General features: G+C 43.1%; 2 protein-coding genes and 1 non-coding gene across 3 annotated transcripts in view; 2 read left to right on the top strand and 1 right to left on the bottom strand.

Annotated features, from left to right (window-relative positions):
* The window catches only part of eif4g2b (eukaryotic translation initiation factor 4, gamma 2b), a 24,296-nt gene extending 15,045 nt beyond the window's left edge, over positions 1-9,251 (top strand). Inside the window, exons 10-21 of the mRNA XM_078167628.1 lie at positions 56-238; positions 625-766; positions 2,854-3,017; positions 3,121-3,234; positions 3,563-3,691; positions 3,865-3,969; positions 4,291-4,506; positions 4,844-5,102; positions 5,241-5,445; positions 6,109-6,317; positions 7,301-7,422; positions 7,567-9,251. Of these exons, the coding sequence (XP_078023754.1) occupies positions 56-238; positions 625-766; positions 2,854-3,017; positions 3,121-3,234; positions 3,563-3,691; positions 3,865-3,969; positions 4,291-4,506; positions 4,844-5,102; positions 5,241-5,445; positions 6,109-6,317; positions 7,301-7,422; positions 7,567-7,632 (1,914 nt within the window). The 3' untranslated portion in view covers positions 7,633-9,251. The remainder of the gene's footprint in view (positions 1-55; positions 239-624; positions 767-2,853; positions 3,018-3,120; positions 3,235-3,562; positions 3,692-3,864; positions 3,970-4,290; positions 4,507-4,843; positions 5,103-5,240; positions 5,446-6,108; positions 6,318-7,300; positions 7,423-7,566) is intronic.
* On the top strand, positions 3,289-3,470 carry LOC117262932 (small nucleolar RNA SNORD97). Its single transcript, XR_004502156.2, has one exon. It is a non-coding gene; the product is annotated as a small nucleolar RNA SNORD97 (small nucleolar RNA).
* LOC144463435 (uncharacterized) lies at positions 7,954-24,304 on the bottom strand. The gene is made up of 8 exons (XM_078167629.1): positions 24,038-24,304; positions 19,799-19,939; positions 18,657-18,857; positions 16,571-16,758; positions 13,320-13,533; positions 12,442-12,540; positions 12,278-12,345; positions 7,954-11,006 (listed from the first exon to the last, which is right to left on the bottom strand). Exons 1-8 carry the CDS (start codon positions 24,302-24,304, stop codon positions 10,847-10,849), a joined length of 1,338 nt encoding a protein of 445 aa, XP_078023755.1. The 3' UTR covers positions 7,954-10,846.

Genomic DNA, 24,304 nt, shown 5'->3' with positions numbered 1-24,304 from the left:
GTATGTTCAATCTCTGCCTGTCCTCACTCCCCTCCTCTCTCCATACTCTCTCCAGTCTTTAATGGATCAGTATTTTGGCCGTATGCGATCCTTAATGAACAACAAGGAGTTGCCCGCAAGGATCCGCTTCCTGCTGCAAGACACAGTGGAACTGCGAGAAAACAACTGGGTCCCCCGCAAGGCTTTCATCGACAACGGACCAAAGACGATTAACCAGATCCGTCAGGATGCAGTGAAAGTGAGTCCGGGGGAAATAATAGTGCTCATTGTTTAGATCGCCCACATTCAGGGATGATTAATAGTTAATGTCCAACATCAGGGGCTGAGGTCGAGGCGTGCATGTGTTCCAGGGCTCCATAAATACACGTGTAACATTATAACCTGTCACCTCACAAAGACGCCGTTTCTTTACACCAGCAGACAACTTATTGTGAACAGAGTGAGTCAGCAGTAAGTTTTCCAACAATAAAGAATGTGCAGGATGTAATTAAGTTGCGGGTGTGATAATAATTATGTGGTTTAGTGTGAAGTGTGGGACTCTCTGAGTTAATATTAGAAATCCAAGTTAGGTTCAGGGTCGAACTTGTAATCATGACACCAGCTCTGTTGTGTGTGTTCCTGCAGGATTTGGGTGTTTTCATCCCAGCACCCATGTCTCAGGGGATGAGGATGGACTTCTTCTTGGAAAGCCCCTTCATGCCCAACAGAATGAAGCTGGACAGGGAGACTCTCGGGGGATTGGCCGATATGTTTGGGCAGATGCCAGGTACAGGCTTTTTTCCTTCAGCGTCTAGACCTGCGTGGCCACATCTCATGTTTTCATGTCATTTTCACATCGTCAGTGTTAAAAGTGGACACACTTGTTATTCTTACAGGCATGTTAAAGCAGTGTAAAATGTTTGATTTACCTTAAAGATAAAACTGTTTTTATGATCACCTCAGGGTGGTAATTTCATACAGACTGGAACTGCATTGCTAGGCAACAGTTTAGGTCCATGTTTACTTCCTGTCAGCTGGAAATACAAAAGGATCCATTTAGACTGTTTATGTTGTTTGAAATGTTCTATAGACTGAATCACAGTGTTTGCTTACAATAACCTCACAGTAGAAAAACCTCACGTCACATTAAGGCTGTGCAATTAATCGTCTGGTGATCGCGATTACAATTTTGAGGCCAAACGATTTCAAAATTAGTGAAATCGAGGGTAAACGATTTTTGGTCACGGACGCCTTGAGATGTTATTTTGTCTTCTACGAAAGCCGTGCATGTGCAATACCGTCCCCTCCTCTCCTCTCCTCTATTCGATACAGAGAGCAGAGGAGAATTGTAAACGTGCGACCATGTAGCGACAGAAATTACATGCCGTCGCGTGAACAATATGTCATCACGTGCAGCGCATAATCGTGATTTCAATTTTGACCAAAATAATCGTGATTATGATTTTCCATAATCGAGCAGTCCCACGTCACATACATAAAAGGAAACAGTGCTGAGCAAACATTGCATTGTTTGTTTGGTTTTTTTGGGCTGCCTAAAAAAAATCAATATCAGTTTAAGTGTTCACTACATTTAGAATATTTACTCCACTTCACCATAACATCAGACAACCTTTTTCTGCCATTATTTTTAAGCTACCAGACTGCATTGACAATAACATTTTACTCCAAAGACGGTGGAGTCGCTGGTCTACAGCTGCCTGCATCAGTTTGTGTGTGAGGTACAGCAGCAAAAAAGCGTATACTAAAATTGATACAATTTAATTAGGTGGCACAATTGTGTATTATTGCAGTTTCCGTCCACAGCATTTCATTACTTAGCTCCCACGTCAGTAGATTTGGATTATCAAAGATGCAAGTAAAGCACCAAGGTGCACAAAGTAAACACAGCAGAAGTAAAATCTGAGATTTACATCTAAACACGTTCTATATGTTAGAAAACACTTGTTAGAGACTGGAAATTATGTCATACATACAACAAAGGAACACTTTGCACATCTATTTCCAAACAGGTGCATAGAAGAGGGATGAGCAACATGCAGAAAAACTCCTACACACTGTCTAACGTGCAGAATAATGACATTAATATTGCGATGTTTCAGTAAGTAGACCTTCATCAGACAAATTACATAGGTCTAGTTACTGAAAGGTCTCAGCATTAAAATCATGCTAAAAGCCTGCTGGATGATTCAGTGGAGCAACTCTTAGCACTGGCCCCGCCCCTTCGCTACATAGAAGTTTTGTACTTGTTGGAAAAAACAAATAAAAATGAGGTTGATATTTGGGCAGGTCAGTGTTCTCTGGTTTCAAATTTGATTCTGGCTCTGGTGGCTCAAACACTCACGGCTGTGCAGTCCAACAAAGCTGCTACATGGAGCATCCATTGTAGTTCTACAATAAAAGAGTCTGCAGCTTTCCTGTGATCGGGTGTGGCTCGAGCACATTCAGCGGACACACCCCCAGAATCTCGGAGCAGAGAATGCTGCCTACTTTTTTTCATTATTGTTTAATGTGATTTTATAGATCTCAGGACTGTTTGTAATCATTCAGATTTGGCTGGTTGCTGAATAACATTTTTTTGTGGTGTGATAAACTCATTGCGCAATTTTATTTTTGCTTTACCCAGACGTTACCTACATACCTTTACAGTTACTGCTGAAATCACACAAAAAAATGAATAAGATAACAGACTTCACACATCTCCATAATTCAGATCAGGTGTCTCCTGGAAGTGATTGTTGCTGTCAGTGTGACATCACAGTGATTCAGTTTGTATTTCGCCATGTTTCTCCTGCTGGGACCTCCTCCTCTGTGCAGAATCTCTACTGACACCATCTCTGTGTGTTGTTTACTCAGGCAGTGGTATTGGAACTGGCCCGGGGGTTATTCAGGATAGGTACTCGCCCACTATGGGACGCCATCGCACCAACCCGCTCTTCAACGGCCACAGCGGCCACATCGCCCCTCCACCACAGTCACAGTTCGACATGGGGCCAAAGTCTTTTGTTAAGTCCAACCAGGTAACAGATTATTATTATTTTAATAAACAGTGATCGATGTTCTTCTACAGATCCTGAGGTCAGAGGTTAAGATGATCCACTCTGCTCATGTGACTTTAAACAGGTTCAGAACCAGCATTTCCTCAACCAGAACCAGAACCACTTGGCCCAGCAGCAGGTCCAGTCCAAGGACATGCCTCCACGATTCAGCAAGAAAGGACAGCTCAATGCAGATGAGGTAACATGAGCGAGCTGCAGCTGGGTCTCAGGATAAAAACAAAAACAAGTCTTCGTGCCCAGTGATTATAAAAAGACGCGTTATTCTGAGGAACACACCAGGCTACCAGTCTGTCCTCCACCTTGTGCTCTGTCTTTGATCTCCATCTCTCTTATTCCTCCTCCTCCTCCTCCTCCTCCTCCTCTCTTCTAACTGGTAGCTGGTCCGCTGACTGCGATTATGAGATATGAGGGCATGGGATTATCTAATATGCAGATTTTGAATATTTTAAACATCGTGACTAATTCTAATGTACGCTCTGTGTTTGTTACGCTTCCTGGTCCCACAGATCAGCCTCAGGCCTGCTCAGTCATTCCTCCTCAACAAGAACCAGGTACCCAAGCTCCAGCCCCAGATCCCCACCATGATGCCTCCTAGTGCCCAACCCCCACGCACTCAAACCCCCCCTCTGGGACAGGTAACAGACCCTTCTCACAGTTTAACTAAACGGAAGGTTAAAAACACAAAGATAGAGAAAACAATAATTATATGACAGTGAGTGTGTGAAAGGGAAAAAAAGACGCCCAGCCAAACCCAGTGATCACGCTGGATCTATATCTGTGTTTTAATCACATGACCTTTTTGCTTCAGCCTCCACAGCTTGGCCTGAAGACCAACCCTCCGCCCATCCAAGAGAAACCTCAGAAGACAAACAAGAAACCTCCTCCTGCCAGGGAGGAACTGCTGAAAATGACGGTAAGCAAAACAACAAATCTTTGTGCTGCAGTACTTAAATAATGGAAATACTGTGCTACAGATTTGATTGGGCACAGTTAAACAGCAAGGACTGCAGTCGAGAGGAGCAATCAGGAATACATCCATTAAACTATTGCCACAACCTACATTTCTGTACTGGAAAAGAACTGAAAAGAGTTTCACTAAAGAACCAAACCAGAAACATAACCTCCATATCTGAGTCTTCTCAGCAGTTGAGAGCACAGATCAGTTTCTTATTTTTCAAGTTTGGTGATCAGACCGGCCACAGCTCATCTCTGTGCTCTTGAATCTCCACTTCAGGAGGCAATCGTGACTGAGTACTTGAACAGTAAGAACCTGACCGAGGCTGTGAGCGGCGTGCGAGACATGAAGGCTCCCAAGCACTTCCTGCCAGAGATGCTGAGTAAGATCATCGTGTGTTCTCTGGACCGTCCTGATGAGGACAAGGAGCACGCCAGCACTCTGATCCACACGCTCCGCACGGAGGGCCTCATCACTGGAGAGAACTTCATGCAGGTACAAACGCATCCCTCTGATATCACACTCAAACCACACTGATGAAATATGTTTTAAATATAACTGTGAAAATGTATAAAGTACAAAGGCATAATTGAGTCACAGAAGCAGTTATTGGTCTCTATTTGTAATTATTAATATCCAGCACAACATTTCAAGGATTTGTTTAAAGTGTGAGGAAACAAAAATCATCTCTCCGCCTGGTTTTAACATTTTGAATGACACTGATTGGCCCGTAGACACAGCTGTAATTAACCATGACATACTTGTCACTGATGAGCCCAGAGGGCGACGACATCATTATTCATGCGTTGACATTTCCCTCCCTCTCATGCAGGCTTTCCTCAACGTCCTGGACCAGTGCCCTAAGATCGAGCTGGACGTTCCCCTGGTGAAGTCCTACCTGGCCCAGTTTGCGGCTCGGGCCATCATCGCAGAGCTGGTGAGCGTGGCGGAGCTGGCTCACCCCCTGGAGAACGGCACGCACTTCCCTCTCTTCCTGCTCTGCCTGCAACAGACGGCCAAGCTGAAGGACCGAGAGTGGCTCACCGACCTCTTCCAGCAGAGCAAGGTCAACATGCAGAAGATGCTCCCAGGTACAGTGCAGCTCATTGAAGTTAGCTACAGTATAAACATACCAGTGGGTTAGATCTTCTCCCACTCCTCTGCTCTGATTCATCCCACTGAGGGAGCAGCTGTGACCCTCTGAGTAACTGACTCGCTCCTCTCGGCAGAAATCGATCAGAACAAGGACCGCATGCTGGAGATCCTGGAGGGGAAGGGCCTGAGCTTCCTGTTCCCACTGCTGAAGCTGGAGAAGGAGCTGCTGAAGCAGATAAAGGCAGACCCCTCTCCGCAGTCCATCTACAAGTGGATTAAAGACAACATCTCACCCAAGCTTCACACTGATAAAGGCTTTGTCAACATCCTCATGACCAGGTAAAATCTTCAGCAGGTATTTCATAAGTTTATTTTTGTCGGCCCCCAGCAGTAAACAGGAGGGCTGGGACGTCAGCTTACCGTCCCTCTACTGTTGGCGTTGGGTAAAACTGAAACTAAGAAGCCACTGCTGGTTCTGGAGTGAATGTCTGCCTGATGTTAACAGTTTTAGTTAATATTTGACAGAGGGACCACTGATGAAAACTAACTACTCAGATACTGTGTTTGTTTAAATGATTAATGTACATTGTCCCTTCTTAAATCAGCAAATTACAGCTTAAGACTTGCTTGCTGTTGACAGCAGTGTTTCAGACTAGACCTGAGTGTAGAACAAAAGATTGGAGCGCGTGCAGTCAGTGTGTTCACTCTGCATACAGTCCATGCTGTCACCAAAAAATGGGCTGCACACAGACGTCCACCCTCGTGAAGATGGATTGATGATGACATTTACATCACATGGACCTTCGCTGACACGTGGAAGTGGGAAATAAGAAAATTAGGTAGTTGTGTTTTTTGTACACAGACGGGAGGAGGCTGAAGTCATGGTGGATATTTTATCAGTGCAAAGGTGTATAAATTCAAACAAAGTAAAGACCACTGTATGAGAAATGTTCCACATTCAGCCCTTCATGTAATCAACGTTGCCTTCTGATCCTCTCTCAGTTTCCTCCAGTACATCTCCCAGGAGCTGTGCATGGCGGAGGGCGACGAGCAGCTGGCGGCCCCCTCCAAAGAGCAGCTGGAGCAGGAGAAGCAGCTGCTGCTGGCCTTCAAGCCCGTCATGCAGAAGTTCCTGCACGACCATACTGAGCTGCAGGTCAGCGCCCTCTACGCCTTGCAGGTGCACTGCAATGCCAACACGTTCCCGAAAGGTATGGGACCCCGTGAAGTCTTGGACCGAGAGTCGTGTACATGTCAGCCAATAAGTCACCAAAAACTGCACTACAGAATGTTAGAGTACAGTCAGGCTAGTTTAGAAACGGTGTCTCAGTTCCCCGTGTCTGGGCCATGACGTGTTTTTCACTCTCACATCATATGCTATAGGTGAGCTCTCCTTTTAATCACACAGCTGTCTCCACCGGCTCTGTGCAGGCTCATGTCTCTGCTGCAGCTCCCAAGTGTAAACTCTACCTGAAGCTTTATTTACACTTCAGGTTTATTTCTTTTGACTGGTTTGTAATCCCTCACACTCTCAGCTGGGAAACAAAATGCAGGAACTTGAGTGTATGTTCCAGTTCACCCATGAACAAACACTTCTCAGTAACCACGGACATTTACTGCCTCAGCTGCACAAAAAGTCCGGCTGCTTCTTTGCTGCTTTGAAATTTCTAGGCATGATGAAACCAGTGTAGACGGACGCTTTAGTGTCACGTGAACGCTGTCATGATATTTGCCATCTAGACTCAGGGTCCCATAGTTTATCCACCAGAGAGAGCTGACAGCGGCAAAATGTCCCGCTTCACAATTCATTTGGTAATAATTCGGCGCCAGTGATAGCCGTGGCCGAAGGCATTATGTTTGCAGGTTGTCTGTACGTGTGTCCACAAATACGCACGTCCCATGCTTGAGAGCCAAATCGTAAGATTGTCTCGAGGGAATTTCTTCAAATTTGGCACAAATGTACACTTGAACTCAACATTGAACTGATTAGATTTTGGTGGTCAAAGGTCAAGGTCTAACACCAGCACTGGCTAAAAGATGATCTTAATGCTCGTACAGTTTTTCTTCGAAAGGTATGTTTGTTACTAAAGCAACAACTCATGGTTCAGGTGTTCTAAGTTTCTAGTGGAACAAAATCACTTGTTTTTTAGTGGAAACACTGACTAAAGGTTTTTAAAAACTTCTCTCCACTAAGGCATGCTGCTGCGCTACTTCGTCAACTTCTACGACATGGAGATCATTGAAGAAGAAGCCTTCCTCGCATGGAAAGAAGACATTACCCAAGAATTCCCTGGAAAAGGAAAAGCTTTATTCCAGGTACAGTGATGTTGTCACAGGGGGTGTCTGTCATGAAAACAAACTGCCTTTTGATTCCTGTGAGTGGATGTCCTTCGTTATTCACAATCCTCGTGTTACATCTTGGAGTTAACACGAATTTCTGCTTTGTTTTCCCTCCGTCAGGTCAACCAGTGGCTCACCTGGCTGGAGACAGCGGAGGAAGAGGAGTCAGAGGACGAAGCAGACTGAGAAACCAAGAAGAAGCATCACGGTGTAGAAGATCGACCTTCTCTCATTAGTACACTCGCCTTTCCTTTATTTAACTCCATTCTTGATTTAACCACTACCACGTGGCACTTAGCTGCTTCTGCCTCGCAAATATAAACCGAAAGCTTGTAGAGCCTCGCGTGTCACCACCCGCTCCGTGACGACGGGCCAGGGAGCATCATTTGACCTGTTGCCTGATGGATGTTTGATTTTCGGATCTGTGTCCTGATCAGCTTACATGAATTCTGCAGTCTGCAGTGGCTCAACCATGTCTCGTCGCTCAGACTCTGTTCAGTTCGTAACTTTTTTTTTTTTTTTTTTTTTTTAATCACTTTATTGCATGTTTTTCATTTCCACTCGATTTTTACTGATTTGAATTTTCCCCAGTAGGAAGCCGCTTTATTTAAGAATGCGTAGAACTTCCCTCTAAATAAGTCAAACTAGTGGTTTATGGTCACTGGTTAACAGACCATTAACAGAAAGTGTTGTCAGTGAGATGCTTCAAGATCTTCTGGAAGGGCCCAGCCTGGATTGTGTCTCCATCACCCTCATGTGATCCTTAACAAACAGCAGAGGGGACCTAAGATCAGCAGACAGGCTGCAGTGATATTTGTGACGTTCAGCCTTTGTTTCAGGAAGTGTGATGAACAAGGAGAGGAAGTGGGAGTGAAGCATAAACTGGCAAAGCATTTAAAATGAATTAAGGTGTGTTTAGTCGACCTACGCTTACTAAAAACTGTTCTCCGCTTTTTTCTTTTTTCTTTTTTTTTTTTTTGAATAAAAGTGCTCTTCGTAGTCGCTGATGATGAGCATCTTCCTTTTTTTGAGATTGTTTCTCTCCCGTCAGGAGTCCCCCCCCCCCCCCCCGTCATCTGTCCCTCTTTCTCGTCTTTTATTCCATGAGTGGTTGCAAAACTCATGATCCTCCAAATGTTACAATATTTTAAGAAGTTGTAATCATTGGTGTGCCGCCGTAACGTTTCAAAGTTGCCTGTGTTTCTACCTCTTAGTTAGATGGGCTTTTGTTTTTTTTGTGCTGAGATGATGAAATCTAAGAAGAAGAACCTGTAGCTCAACAGACGCCTAAGTATTTGATTTAGTCCTGATTGCACAATAAAATTTATCGAAGCCAACTTTTCCTACGACGCTTCACATGGTTTACAAGTATTAATGTTTAAGAACGGAAGAGAAGCTCGTTTTTATTAATTCGACAGCTCAGCGTCCTCCCCGAGAAAACGTCCCTGTGGGCTCTCAGAGTTTCGTCTCGACCAGAATTCAGAGCACCAGTTTGAACGTGGCCCGTTTATTTTGAGCACTCGACATGGAGAGTGAAACCAGTGGATTTTTTAAATGTTTCTTTCTTAAATTGGCAAAGTCCGTAGTTAAGATAGGAAGTAATCGACCCCCCTCCTCCTCCTCCTCCTCCTCGCTAAAAGAAGTCTAACCGCTAAATAAGAAACATCGACTTTTACCTGAGAACTGTGCTGACAAGCCATGTTTATGTATAAGGCAATGGATTTGGATCATATTGTAAGGTATTCAAAATTATTGTGCACCTCTATTGCTTTAATGTCAATAAAGTCCAGTACATGAGCACCAAAGCTACTTTTCACTTTTATTTACAGTTTGACTTTACAAAAATGTCTCACTCTGTAACACACCTTCACGTCTGAGATGACCACGATCAGACTCTCACCCTGATTATGTGTGAGCTCACACACCCCTACAGTGTCGGCTGTCTGTCGAAGATCTGAAGAAATTTGAGGTAACATTTTGTTTTTTTTAGGGCTTGAATCTAATTTACCTTCTCTTCTTCACCGCACATTTTTAAAGAAACAGTGTGTCAGATTTAGGGGGATTTAGCCGCATCTGGCTGTAAGGACTGCAGCTGAAACATCTCCTGATTAGTGTTCATTGTACAGGTTTTTACAGGGAGATAAATTATCCACAGAGGTCTCTTCTCCAAAATAAACCGTCTAGGGGCTGTATTCAAACATTCTGAGAACACACTCAGAGAGCTCCTAACTTCGCCTTAAATCTTTCAGTAAGGAGTCTTAGTTCAGGAGCTTTAAAGGAAAGTTCTCTGAGCGAGGACAAGACAGAAACTTTGACCTCAGTGAGGAGGTGTGGTCGACCCTGTTCTTTTAACAGATGTAATTGGTTGTCATGATCTTGTGAGCCTGCAAGATGTGGACCCCCAGTGGAAATGAGATGAACAGATTGTGGAAGTTTTGTCATTGTTTTATCGCTGCTGGTGGAGGGTTGAGACAGACTCAGCTCATCATTGTTTCATTTTTCCAGATTTCCAAATATCTTCGTGTTGTGATCACATTAATTTCTGGTGTTACAGTGTCAGGCGGGAAATGAGTACATATCCCTAATAAGATCGACTGCAAACTTCCCTGCAGGATCTGATCTGAACTGTTCAACATTTCACTCTCATTCCACATTGGGAGACTATCTCTCTGACCTCTGCGTTTGCACCATTTATACTCAGCTTCAGAAACTCTTAAGCCTCTTAAAAGTCTTCCTCTCTGCTCCTAACAGTATTTCACCATGGAGCCCTTTTAAGGTCTGAGATGCTTTGAGAATAAATTTTATCTTCACAGGGGCCTAAACACTGAATAAAGCAGTTTCCCTTCATAAAAAAAGGCTGAGGAGAGGCGAACTACGGTGGCCAATGTGAAAACTTGAAAGTCCCTATTTAGAGCCAGTGTTTGGTTTGTCCGTTCTGGGCTACTGTAGAAACAGTGGTGCAACATGGTGAGTTCCATAGACAAGGACCTGCTCCCTTTGTAGATATAAACAGCTCATTCTGAGGTAATGGAAACAACGGTTCTTATTTCCAGGTTATAACAGACTTGTGCCAGTATATCCCTCTGAATCCTACACACTGGAGCTGTAAGCTTTTAGACAATACATACAGAGAAACTTGTGATGTGGACAATAGTAAAATATGTTTTGGACTCCAAATAGAAACTGAGTACTTGCTCTCAGCCCAGTATTAAACCTGAGAAGACGTCCTAATGTGTAACTCTGGAGTTGATTCAGGCCGTATGTTTGGATGGTGGACCACAGCCTGGAGGTTCAGGTATCTCAACTTCTCGACAACAGTCATCTCCCTCCTCTGCCTGCTGTGACGATGAAGCAGGGCCGGTTTCACCATTCTCTGCTATCACAAAACAGCAGCTGTGGACTACTCCTGGTCTGTAGGGATCCAGAAGTATTCCACCACCTTCCTGCTTCTGCGTGGAGGGGCAGAGTCAGGTCGCTCTCCTCCGAAGGCGGGCAGCTCATCAAAGTGACTCGGGCCCTGATCCCTCCCCGTGTGTGGGGCAGAGACTCTGAACATGGTCCTGAGAAAAGAGTTGTTAATATCAGTGTTATTGTACATTTAAAACACAACAGATCTCTTTCAGATTTTCAGTGTCACCCCCTCTTTTTAGAATTTAGTTTTGCTGATATATTTAGGCCCTGACTGTAATATACTCCGTTTCATTTCCAACAAGTATCAGTGCAAACTCATTTTGTGTTTTCAAAGCATCATGACTACAGTCGCTTGCCTTTCAGGCAGATTCAAAAACAAGCAGAATATCAGCCAGATAATCAAAGCAATGAGCTATTAAAGATGGAAATTTCTAACATTGTGTGTTTGGATAAATTTATACTAACTCAGCACTTCTGGATTTAGATATTTCCCCCCATTTTCCACTGAAGAATCACCCTGGACACCGACACTGAACATGAAGTGTTTTCTAGTATTGAGTATCAAGTAAAGGCAGTTGAGCACCAGGTTTTCACTGGTTTTCTGCCTCCAACCATGTTCAACCGCCAATCTGGGGCTAGGTCGCAGGCTGAGCCAAGTGCTCCATACGTCCCTCTCCCAAGCAACACTCTCCAGCTCCTCCTGGAGGACCCCGAGGTGTTCCCAGACCAGATGAGATCTGTAATCCCTTCAATGTGTTCTGGGTCTGCCCCGGGGCCTCCAACCGGTTGGATGTGACCGGAAAATGTCAAACTGGAGGTGCCCAGGAGGATCCTGATCAGACATTAAACCACCTTAACTGATCCCCTCTGATGCGAGAGAGCAGTGGCTCTACTCCGAGCTCCCTCCATATATCTGAGCCCCTCACCCTACAGAAGAAACTCAATATGTCCGCTTTTATCCACGACCTCATTTTTTTGTCACTACCCAGAGCTCATGACCAAAAGTGAGGGCTGGGACATAGATGGACCTGTAAACCAAATGTTTTGCATTCCGGCTCAGCTCCCTCTGAACCGCGACCGACTGCAGATCCATCCCACGCTCCATTTTACCCTCACTTGGGAACATGACCTTGAGATACTTGAACTCCTTCGCCCGGGGCAGAAACACTCTCCCTACTACTAGTGACTTTAATCTGATCAAAACAGAATAAAACAGAATTAATACAAGACCTAAAATTTTGCCATGGTCAGTTGAAAATCACCTTTTAAATAATGTGAAGGCCATTGTTTCAGCTTATCAGAAATATAGAACTCTTTGGATAATAGTGCCAAAGTGTTCATTGACATTCTGGGAGTACACCTGGGAACATGGTGAGTGATGGTGACTGTGTTTAGAGCCCTCTGGTGGCCACAGTGTTACCTGGATGAACTCCTCTCAGGCTCTTCAGGGCTGGACTCAGAGGTGGAGATATACACAGGGTCTCCTTCCTGAACAAAATCACATGACATAAGAAATGTTCACTTTTCTTTCTTTTTCTTAACTCTTCTTTCATGTAATTTTTTGCTGCTCTAGAGTCGTCTCACCGTAAAATTTCTTGGGGTGCCGTCTTGATTTTTGAGAATTTTAACCCTCTGATCACTTTCTGTCATGCAGAGGAAATAACTCTTGATGTTGGCCTGACACTGTTGGAAAAAACAAACAGTTAAGGACACATCTGAAATGTAATGAACAGATACTTAGGTTAATTGGGTTTTAAGAATATAAGAAGTGGAGAAGAAATGTCCGTTTGCACAGAACACACTTGTAATTCATTCTTCCTGTATGTCAGTCACCCTTATTGAGTATTAGTCTTTGCAAACAGATCTGCTGTGAGCTGACGTGTCCATCACACTGCAACACTGTTGTAATGACAGTGAAGCCCTGAAGTCATGTTAACTTTGGTGTGAATTGGAGCACAATTCAAATCACTTCAACAGAGAGAACCCCATGAACGACAACTTTACTGTTTCCTTTAGAGAACACTCGTGTATGATGATGATGATGATGATGATGGTGGTAGTGAGGTGTGATGAACAGGAATGGCTGTCCTGGATGTTTTCTTACTGGTTCGTTCTGCCTGAGAGCCATCAGGTCCTCCTGTGCTCTGAACCGGCTAACTCCTGGTGCATTTTTGTGTTTGTTGTAAAGTTCTTTGCCATACTATAGAAAAGGTGCTGAGTATATAAATTAAATGGAATTATTGTTTATTTGTATAACTTTAACATTGTGAGTAGTTCTAAGTAGCTCTTGACTGTTCTGCCTTTTTTCCAAGTAGATTTGCTACAGCAAACTGTTTAACATCTCACATGCTCAGCTGAAGTTTTGTGTACCCCAGGGCTTTATCCTAGGTCCTATTTAGTTTCCCCTATCAGTGGTAGTGAGGTGTGATAAACAGGAATGGGTGTCATGGATGTTTTCTTACTGCCTTGTTCTGCCTCAGAGCCTTCAGGTCCTCCTGAGCTCTGAATCTGTCGGCTAACTCCTGGTGCCTCTCCCTCCAGCTCAGGCACTCGGCCGTCCTCTCCTGCCTCTCCTTCTCAGCCAAGCGCCTCTCGGCCTCGGCCTCCCGCTGGGCCTGGTTGGCCTTTTTGCTCTCCTCCTCTGACGTCATCGCTCTGCGCCTCGAATTCATCTCACTGTGAACAAAAGACTGAAATTACATCCTAAAATATCTTTTTTTATCGCTGCACTACAAAGAATTTTCTTTGATTCTATTTTCTACATAGTTCGACAAATTCACTTTTATTTTTATCAATATATTTGGGTTTAACCGTACTTATACCTTTTCATTTCCAACAAACTTAAGTGCAAACACGTTTTGTGTTGTCAAAACGCTGTGTGAGTCATGACTACATTTGCTTACCTGAAAAATAAAAATCCATCATCTAACTTTCACACTGATACAAAAACAGGCAAAATATTAAATCAAAGCAACAAGCGATTAAAGATGGAAATGTCTTTGGTGTACCTGTGCCACCCACTAACACAGTGTGTTTGGATAAATCTAAACTAACTAAGCACATCTGGATTCAGGATCGTCCCCCCAGTTTCCCTTTAAAGAACCGCCCGACTCCACTGACTCTGAACGTGAAGAAATGTGATTTAATGGGTTATTACTTTAAGGTAATGTTTAATTCCACCTTAGATCTTGTGTAACTTGTCCTAGTATCAAACAGCTTTTTCATTAATCTCTATAAAAGATAATTAAAAAGAACAGTTTCTACTGTTTTCTCCTCCTCTGCCGCCTCCTGTTAATTCTTATTCTTCACTCCCCTCAGCTCCTCTGCCTTTCTCTCAGCTCCTGCGTCCTCCAGTCAAGCTCTGATTGTTCCTCTGCTTTCATATACAGTATACGTACAGTATGTAGCACTGAAGCAACATGATAATTTAATATCTCAGCTGATCTCATAAACCAGTGGCTTTAATTATGCTCAAAGAGCTGAAATGTGAAAGGTCATAAATGTTACAGCAGCTGTGAAACTGACCTTCATCATTCAAGCAGAAATGTATTTTGTTCACCACGTCTGACCGAAAACAACCAATGAGTGCCAAGAAGTCTCTGACACACTGCTCGTGAACTGCGGTCAAACTCAAACTGCAGCAAATCTTCTCACCTAATATTCTTCTAAGGTTACAGTTTATGCAGGAGACAATACGCCCTCTCCGACTGAAAAATGTGACAGAAGTACTAAAACAGTTAATGAATGATGCAGCACAGGGCGGCCCCAAAATACCACAACAAAATGTATTTAAATTAAATTATCTAAAAGACTTAAAAACATAAGAAATCACTCAGAGTACCATGATGCTGGACTCTCCTCCTCTCGTTAATGACTTCTTCTTGTGGTGATTCTCTGTTCAGTTCCATACAATAGTAGTTGAGTCTTGATTTATTGCTTCCTGTAGGCGGAGTATGTTCCCACCATAATCTTTGTTGATAAGGGGCCACAGTCAGGTTTGACATTTAACCTCACTGCTTAGCTCTTCCTGTTTTTAAACCTGGGTGACACTGTGAACTTTAAACATCCCTCCTCTGACCCCATCGTTCTAACTTTCCTTCTTAAGGAAGTATTCATCACTACTGGTCATACATTCTGTTTATTCTCAGCATTTTTAGGAGTTTTAAATGATTTTCAAATTAACGCAGCTGCAGCTGAATCATTCATCCAAGTACTGCTGTAATGCAACAGCCTGATTTCACACAACTGTCAATGATAGTTTACATATTACATATTACTAATAATGGTTTATTAGTTTAAATTGTAATGTGTAGACTTTAACACTAGTGGATCTTGACTGGTACGCCTTTTCATTTTCTTTTTCAGAGTTTAGAGTCTCACATGCTCAGTTGAAATTTGGTGTAAACCAGGGCTCTGTCCTCGGTCTTATTTAGTTTTCCTTATATAGAACAAACTGATCTTGTGAAGTGTTGTCTCTGTAAGGATATTTTTTTTATCTTTGTTGTGCAGATAAAACACAGTTGTCTCTTTCTTTCACAGGTGAGACATGACTCCAAATGAGTGGTAATGTTGTTTTGTGTCCTCTGGATGTGTAATTTGGCAACTGTTTACAAACTAGTAAGTTAACCATGACAACATCATAAGCTGAAGTTTTGATTTGGCTGTGAATCTGGCAGCAAGTACATTTTGTATCCCTCCTTCTTTACTAAATATTAATTAATGCAGCTTTAACAGTGAACAGTGTAATGTCTGTCTACTGTTTAACATGAACAACCTCAAAGACCTTTTCTGACCAATAATGTGACTGACTGTTCATTTTAAACAACATATCAAAAACATTTTTAGTCTTTGCTAAAATACAAAATGTTTTCTCTTTGTTTTGTTTAGTGGCCTGCAAAGCTGCAGACCACTGTTAGAGACCAACAAACAACAAAACTGGTTGTGTTTTTGTTGATTTTTTTATGCTCCATGTGCGTTGTTTCGTGGCGACCCATCTGTGTTTCAGTGGCTTTTAAGGCTGCAAATGTGGGTGTTTAGTAGCAACCTGTCTGTCTTTATTCAGCCGCTATTTAGGTTCCAAACGTGGGTGTTTAGTAGCAACCTGTCTGTGTTTTTCAGCAGCTTTTTGGTTTCCAAACGTGGGTGTTCTGTAGTGATTTATCTGTTTTTCAGTGGCGTTTAAGGCTGGAAATGTGGGTGTTTTGTAGCAACCTGTCTGTCTTTATTCAGCCGCTATTTAGGTTCCAAACGTGGGTGTTTTGTAGCGATTTGTCTGTTTTTTAGTGGCTTTTAAGGCTCCAAACATGGATGTCTTATAGCAACTTGTCTGTGTTTTCCAGTGGCTTTTTAGGCTACAAATGTGTGTGGGCTCCAAACACGGGTGTTTTGTAGCAACCTGCCTTTGTTGTTCCGCAACTTCTTAGGCTCCCTATGTGGGTGTTTTGTAGCGACTCATTACTGTGTTTTTTTAGTGGCTTTTAGGCTCCAAACTTGGGTGTTTTGTAGCGACCCATCTGTGTTTTTTAGCAGCTTTTTAGGCTACAAATGTATGTGTTTTGTATAAACTTGTCAGCGAGGGATAGTGTCAAGAAAAGCAGTTGTTTTTTACAGACATTGCTGCGTTTTCTGCCGAGATAGTGGCATAAAAAGTCCCCAGATGTGTATTTTAAGTGTATTTTATGTACACAGCCAGGTGCCCGTTAAATCAACCCACCTCTGTTTAATTTGGACATTTTCCTCGGTGATCTGTCTCAGCTTGTGTCGGAGGTTGTCTCTGTCCTCCTCCAGGCTCCTGTTCTCCTGCAGCAGGGCCTGTTTCTCCCCAGACACTCGGTCCAGCTTCAGCTTGGTTTCAAAGTAATTCTTTTCTGTTTGTGCCAGTAAAAGCTGCAGATCAGTGTGCTACAGAAGGAAAGAGCAGATACCAAATTAATGTCACGGGTCATAACTGAGTTGACTCAGTACACTGATAATGTTACATCCTGTTCTTGCCCCGAGTGATTGAGGGGATATTGATGCTGGTAACAGAGAAGGGAACCCCATCACAAAACTGAGCTAAAAAACATTCCACATTAATCTAGTTAAAGAGATGCCATCTAAGGGTTATTGCTCCGCTCACCAGTGCATAATCAGGGAAATAATGATGATTTATTTGTTATGTGTTCCCTCTCACCCCATGATCTGCAGACAGTCATGGCTTTCTCACCATATTACCATGTCCTGTTATTTAACTGGCTTCAAGGGTGGCGGAAAAATTATTTTAAAAGCATGTTTATTTGTTTTTTTTCTGAAATTCAGTGAGGTGGCCCCGTGTTACACTGAAGACCTTTTAACCCTCAGGTCTCATCTGACCTCTGACCTAAAGCTGTCGGCTGTTACACTTCTTGATTCTGAACAGTCTCCCAAAACTTATTATGATGAGCGTTTCCACAACTGAAATGTGTGTCTTAGCTGCAACCAGCAGCTCAAAAGCTCACTCTGTCCCTACCCTTGGGCAGCCACAGTTTTTTAGCCTGGTGAAAAAAAACAACAACAACAATAAAGCATTATGCCGAAAGCCTTATCTATAGTTGGGCTCATAACACTGTTGATGAGTGTCACTACACATAAATGACCTATTTTCGACAAAAAACAAAGTGTCACGTCTGCGGACTTTGGTGATGTAGCAGACAAAGTCATATTTTGTTGTCTGTGTGATCGGTAGCATTATTACCCTCACCATGGAGACACTATCGAAGCAGCCGTCTGTCAGCAGCAGCTCCTGCAGAGCTGAGAGGACAGGGACCAGTCAAACTGCTGTCGCCAGGCTGACTGACAGCAGACATTACTGAACCAAAATAGTTTCCATGTCAGCTCCATGGTAAGAAACCAACAGTATTTGTATTTATTGATTCATTGATTTTACTTCACAGTCCACTGCAGTGAGTGAGGGGAATCTGCCGCTCACAGAGAGACAGGGAGCTGGTCAATCGATGAATATAAGGTTAGCAAGATAAACACGTACAGAGGGATATTGATGTGATTTAAACATCCGTCTGTGCAGATTACTATTCACTGAACATGACAGAAACAGACTGAAGAATAACGCAAGAGGACTGGTTCACATGGAGATGACTGAAACCTTTTCAGAGCATACATTAAAAAAGCTGTGCTGCTCTTTGATTTTTGTTGAATGACACCCTTCAAACATGTCGAGCACCCAACCATGAATCAGGCTTTAGTCTGTCTCTCAGTGATTACCAACATTTCTCACATCTGTGCGTGGCATTCAAGATAATTTGTTCCAACTGAAGACATAAATCTTTTTAAAAAAGGATCACAAAGACATCGTTTTATTTTTAGAATAGGTAAAGACCTGAGTGAGCTGGGCACTGTATTTTTTAAAAAACATTCAAACAGCAGGAAGCAATGTATTTCTTGGGACGTAATAATACACATTTAGTATTCAGTGTTTCAGATATAATGTAGTTTGTTTTAACAGGTATTTGTCATACACTTGATTAAAATTGCATTTAAGAAGAAACTATTCTTTTATTCTAAGAATCAAGAAAACTTTTGCATGACATTTTTTATTAATATTATCATTTGTGATTTTCAGACTTTTATTTTCAGTGTTGTTTCGTATTTCTTCATTCCACAACTCCTGCTCCTCTACAGCCACTGACGGAGCAGCGTATACGTTACCTGCTGTACTACAGTTACACTAATTACTGCCTCTAATGATCTCTGCTCTGATGCAGACAGGTTGTTTAAAGGTGAGTGTGCAGATCAGCTGACGATATCTGGGTCAAACTGTGAACCTCTTTTTTAAGCTGCTGCAGTTCTTCACTCAGGCGGCTCCTGTCGGCCTGCGCTGCCTCTTTGTCCCGCTGACAGCCGAGGGCCCGAGCCTCAGCCAGGGCCAGGCTCTTCTCCGCCTCCCCCCTGGACTCCTCCGCCTCATCTGCAGCTCGTGAGCACAGCGTGGCCCTCTGCTGGCTCTGATACACCCTCTGCTTCAGCTGACGGGGGTCACAGAGAGAGGCCAGTGTTAAGTGTGGCGACGGGGTCAAACTGTCGAGGATGGCCTTTGTTTCTACTGTAACACGACTCTGAACACAGTCAGCGACTATGTGGCATGAATGAACGGAGGTTAATGGTACTACTTGAAACTACTTAATACATTTGTGTAAAATCACTCCCATCATATGAGACTAAATACAATCAGAAAATGTTTTGATATAAATCAGATGCTGCCGTCTTCTCATATTAAAGGGACATTCCATCTATTTTTACACCAAATCAGTTTATCAGTCAGCCTGTGAAAGCAGTGCAACATCTTTATAACAGATTCATGTGTTAGCAGGCATCATAAAGAAGCTATTAGTTGCATTATGGGGAATGTAGGACCCAGTGTTTTTGAGTTTGACTCGCTTGTATGATTTGCTCAGAGCTTTCAGCTAACTCTCATGTAAACCCATCCGTGGCAGTACTTGACGCTGGGAGGAACTGACATAGTAAAAAGAGCAAGAAAGTCCATGTAGGGTGGGAGGAGGCGCAGGTGGATGGGTCAAACAAACTATCAGATCCAGATTTCTTTACTGTCATTGTGCAAACATGCAACAAAATTCAGGTTCACTCAGGGACCGGGCTCAAATATAAAAACAAGTAATACATAGAAATAAAATAGTAATATACACATAACATAAGTTTGTGTACATAATGTGTTTTAGTGAGTTCACGTCAGACCTGAGCTTAACTGGGACCATTTTACAGCATTAAACAGGTGTTACAATGTGTTTCAACTGTGCGTCACAAAGAAACACTGAAAAGCGCCCTCTGCATCCCTGTGAGACGCTGAGGGATGAGAACACGTCTCTTTCTCAGTGCTCAGGAGATTCATGCCTTTATTTCTCATCTCTTGTTTGACACAGTGTTTTAAAACCATGTCCAGTGTGTGTACCTCTTTGACTTGCGCCTGCAGCTCCTGGTTCAGGTTCCTGAGGTTCCTCATGGTCAGCTCGTTCTCTGTGCGCATCACGATCCGCTCCATGTGGATCTCGTTGGATAAGTACTTGTTTTCTTTTCTCAGATCTTCACATTCCTGAGGACAGTTTACATTCACACTAACTGATGGAGGAAATTCCTCATTTCAACCATCAATTGACATTTTTCACACTTACCAAAGCAAATTAAACATTTTTATTCTTAACATCCACCCTCACTATCACGTTTATCATTTTGGGATTTATGTAGTTTTATAACTAGGTTCGGGAACAAAGACCACGCCTTGAACACAACAGTATTTAAGCACACCTGATGCATTCTCTTTCCCTTCGACACATTTCTCACATCCCACCCACCCAATCCCATCTTGCCTCTTACATCTTTTTCTCTGCTCCTTTCTGCATACAGGAACCAGTTGGGGCTTTATCCGAAACCGAGCTCATGAAGAGACAACTCTCCCACTCAGTCTCACTCCCGGGATCCCTCCTGTGTTCCTGCCTTTGACTCAACACGTTCATCACTGTGCTTGCCTGCTACCCTTCATCCCTCATCCCTTCATCTATCATCCCTCAACCCCTCATCCCTCCATCCCTCATCCCTCATCCTTTCAACCCTCAACCTTTCATCCCTTCATCCCTCATCCACTCGACCTTCAACCCTTCATCCCTAAACCCCTCATCCGTCCAGCCCTCATCCCTCAACCCCTGATCCCTCATCCCTTCATCCTTTCGACCCTCAACCCCTCATCCCTCATCCACTCGACCCTCGACCCTTCATCCCTCAACCCTTCATCCCTCATCCCTTCATCCTTTCGACCCTCAGCCCTTCATCCCTAAACCCCTCATCCCCCCATCCCTCATCCCTCATCCTTTCGACCCTCAACCCTTCATCCCTCATCCCTTCATCCTTTCGACCCTCAACCCCTCATTTCTCATCCACATGACCCTCAACCCTTCATCCTTCATCCCTTCATCCAACATCCCTCAACCCCTGATCCCTCATCCCTCATCCATTCGACCCTCAACCCTTCATCCCTCATCCCTTCATCCCACATCCCTTCATCCTTTCGACCCTCAACCCTTCATTCCTCATCCCTCAACCCTTCATCCCTCATCCCTTCATCCTTTCGACCCTCAACCCTTCATCCTTTCGACCCTCAACCCTTCATCCCTAAACCCCTCATTCCTCCATCCCTCATCCCTCATCCTTTCGACCCTCAACCCTTCATCCCTCATCCCTCAATCCTTCATCCTTTTGACCCTCAACCCTTCATCCCTCATCCCTCAACCCTTCATACCTCATCCCTTAATCCTTTCGACCCTCAACGCCTCATCCCTCATCCACTCGACCCTCAACCCTTCATCCCTCCATCCCTCATCCCTCATCCTTTTGACCCTCAACCCTTCATCCCTCATCCCTCAACCCTTCATACCTCATCCCTTAATCCTTTCGACCCACAACCCCTCATCCCTCATCCACTCGACCCTCAACCCTTCATCCCTCATCCCTTCATCCCACATCCCTTCATCCTTTCGACCCTCAACCCTTCATCCCTAACCCCCATCCCTCCATCCCTCATCCCTCATCCTTTTGACCCTCAACCCTTCATCCCTCATCCCTCATCCCTTCATCCCTTAATCCTTTCAACCCTCAACCCTTCATCTCTCATCCCTTAATCCTTTCGACCCTCAACCCCTCATCCCTCATCCACTTGACCCTTAACCCTTCATCCCTCAACCCTTCATCCCTCATCCCTTCATCCTTTCGACCCTCAACCCTTCATCCCATAATTCACCATATGCAATAAATCACCAGCTACCACAGTTACAGTTACCTTGGTTGTCCCTCCACTGGCTGTTCACACTTGTTGGCGTAGTAACTGTAGAAAACTTCCACTGATCCTTTTTAGTAACTGGGGGTAGCTGCTGATAGCTACCAATAAAAAACAAAAGCACTATTCTCTTCCTGTTTTGGTGGCACAGGGGTCGATGCACTTCCCTTTGTGCCACATATCGAGCCTTCTCGTACCCATTAACAGACAGAATTGCACAGTGAAAGTGAGACTTACAGGCAGCAGGCCCATACAGAATCTGTGCCTGCAGATTTTAGGAATATAGCTGCTGCTTGTAAAACTCAGAATGTCGTCACTGTCTCCTCCACCTCCTCGTGCATGTGTGTGACAGTCGTGTGTTGTATTCAGTCAGCATTAAAATCAAAGTCAGTTGTGTCGTCAAATGTCAAAAATCTGATTTCCTGTTTACAGATTGTTAATGGATTAATGTTTGTGTGTGCTGCATATTGAACCCTCCATTTTAACGCCCATGTGTCTCACAGTTTGTTAACTGACTTTTCCTACTAATATTTAAATTTTTTTGTAAGGATTCAGGATTGAATCAAATTTCTGAATCAAAATTTCTACTAAAATCTACTCAGTAGTTCTTTTCCCCTGCTTGAGGTGATTTTAGGTTTTAATGTGTTGTGTGAGGTTATTTTGTACAGAAGCGTATTGCATTCACTTGACAAATAAAAAAGCCCTGTTTTTCTGAGTATTTTTTCTGTTTTTCGGAGTAATTCATTTATTTTTCTGTTTTTTTTTTTGGTGTAATATTTTCTGTTGTTCGGGGTATTTTTTTCTGTTTTTTTTTTTTTCTGAAAAGAAAAAAAAATTCCTGAACGAGGAGACGAGATACTTCAAAATCTCGCGTGAAGCTCCCACCTGGCACCTGCAAGTGACCGGTGCCTGCGTAAAGTCGACAAACTAATGATAACACCATCTATACGACTTAAAGACAAGAGTATCTCTCAGCGTCTCAAACCCAAAACAAAGTAAAACTGGATTAAACTAAACAAGCGGGTCATGTTTGCTTCCATTGTATCGAGCTCTCAAGAAAGGAATGAAAGCGTCTGCTGTTCTATTGCTCTCTTAACTCAGAAAAACAGAAAAAATTACACAGAAAAACAGAAAAATAAAACAATTACTCCGAAAAACAGAAAAAATTACTCAATAAAACAGATTTTTTTTTATTTGTCAAGTGAATGCAATACGCTTCCATAATTTTGTTCAAAAAATATTGTTATCAAAATTATATATTATAAATGAATATTGTCGATCACATTATGAGTAACAGAAAAACATTCTGCAGATTTTCATTTTGGATTGCTGCTGAAAACAGTTAAAAAAAAATCATAGAGTCTGTTTGGGCCTGATTATAGGGAACCTATCTAAACACTGAAGGTGTCATTATCTCACAGACATTATACTGTGCAGTCAACTTATAATAATTAATATAATTCACTTCATAAGTTAAAGCGAAAAATTTCTCTGTTTCATTTTTGACTTTGGAAATTGCAGTTAAATAAATTTAGGTAGTTGAGAAAGAAAATTTCACTGTAAGGTCCATTTAGTAACTGTTCAAGAGCTTTTGATTATTCTGCATGGTCTTCATCAGCAGATGTAGTTTACATTTGAGATTTGACCTTTAAGGTCAAAGGTCACTGACCTCACAAAACATGTTTTTATGACAAAACTTGACACAAATGTCTAACAGGATAAAATGATGAAGGTCAGAAGGTCAAAGGTCAGCTTGACTGTGACATCATCATGTTTTAACGTCATATCTCAGGAACAGAAGGGGAGACATTTGGTCAGATACTGAATTGGTGACTCTAATCTTGACACTGTGCTGATTGTATAGATCTTCTGTGTGTGAAGCATCCATGTTTTCACTGACATGGATGGAGACTGTCAGAGACGCTGGACTGGTGGGCGGAGCCATAAACCAGGAGGTGGTGATTCTAGTTTATCAATGTCATGATTTTTGTGCACATTAAAATCAGACAAACTTGGCTTCAAACCTTTCCATCCAACCCTAACATCACACAGGTAAACATGCTGCACACTTCTATTCGCATGTCACTTTTTAAAGCAACCAGCTGTAATTAGAAGTTAGAAGTTATGTTGTCCAAGCAGTTTTCTCCTTGAAGTTGTTAGAGAGTGTTACTTGTGTCTGTGGTGTTGAATATTCCTGTGAGATCACTTTTATCTGCCTGTAACATTCCTACAACTTAGAGTTTAATTCAAGTATTTGAACAGTTCGTCTCTAAAATGACGATGACAGTACAGTAGTAAAGTTAACAGACTCTCTGAGGACTGATCCAACACACCTCCTCTCCTCCTCCTCCTCTCCCTTCTTACCTTCCTCTTTCTGACCAGCTCTCCCTGCAGGTGGTTGATCTGGAGGAAGGAGCCGTTGGAGCTGACGGCACTGACCGGTCGCACCACCCGTACAGGCCTCCTGGTCGGTCTGGAGAGACCTTTGACCTCCTCCACTGTCCCGTTCCCGGACCGGCTGTTTCTGTTGACGTTACTGCTGCTCATGGAGAAAGACTTGTACAGGCCGTCATCTAGCGAGGCCCTCCCAGCCGTCTGCAGGTCGTTGTGGGACTTAGCTCTGAGTGACAT

Source organism: Epinephelus lanceolatus, chromosome 5, assembly GCF_041903045.1.
Source record: "Epinephelus lanceolatus isolate andai-2023 chromosome 5, ASM4190304v1, whole genome shotgun sequence".
NCBI classification, from domain to species: Eukaryota; Metazoa; Chordata; class Actinopteri; order Perciformes; family Serranidae; genus Epinephelus; species Epinephelus lanceolatus.
The sequence above is the reverse complement of the archived record's forward strand: the minus strand, read 5'-3'. Positions and strand labels throughout refer to the sequence as shown.

Coding starts and splice junctions, on each gene's coding strand:
- LOC144463435 (XM_078167629.1), bottom strand. CDS start 24,304: ATGTCACTCAGAGCTAAGTCCCACAACGACCTGCAGACGGCTGGGAGG. Junction 19,940..24,037: donor AGCTGGTCAGAAAGAGGAAG/GTAAGAAGGGAG, acceptor AACTGTCCTCAG/GAATGTGAAGATCTGAGAAA. Junction 12,346..12,441: donor GCACCCCAAGAAATTTTACG/GTGAGACGACTC, acceptor GATTTTGTTCAG/GAAGGAGACCCTGTGTATAT.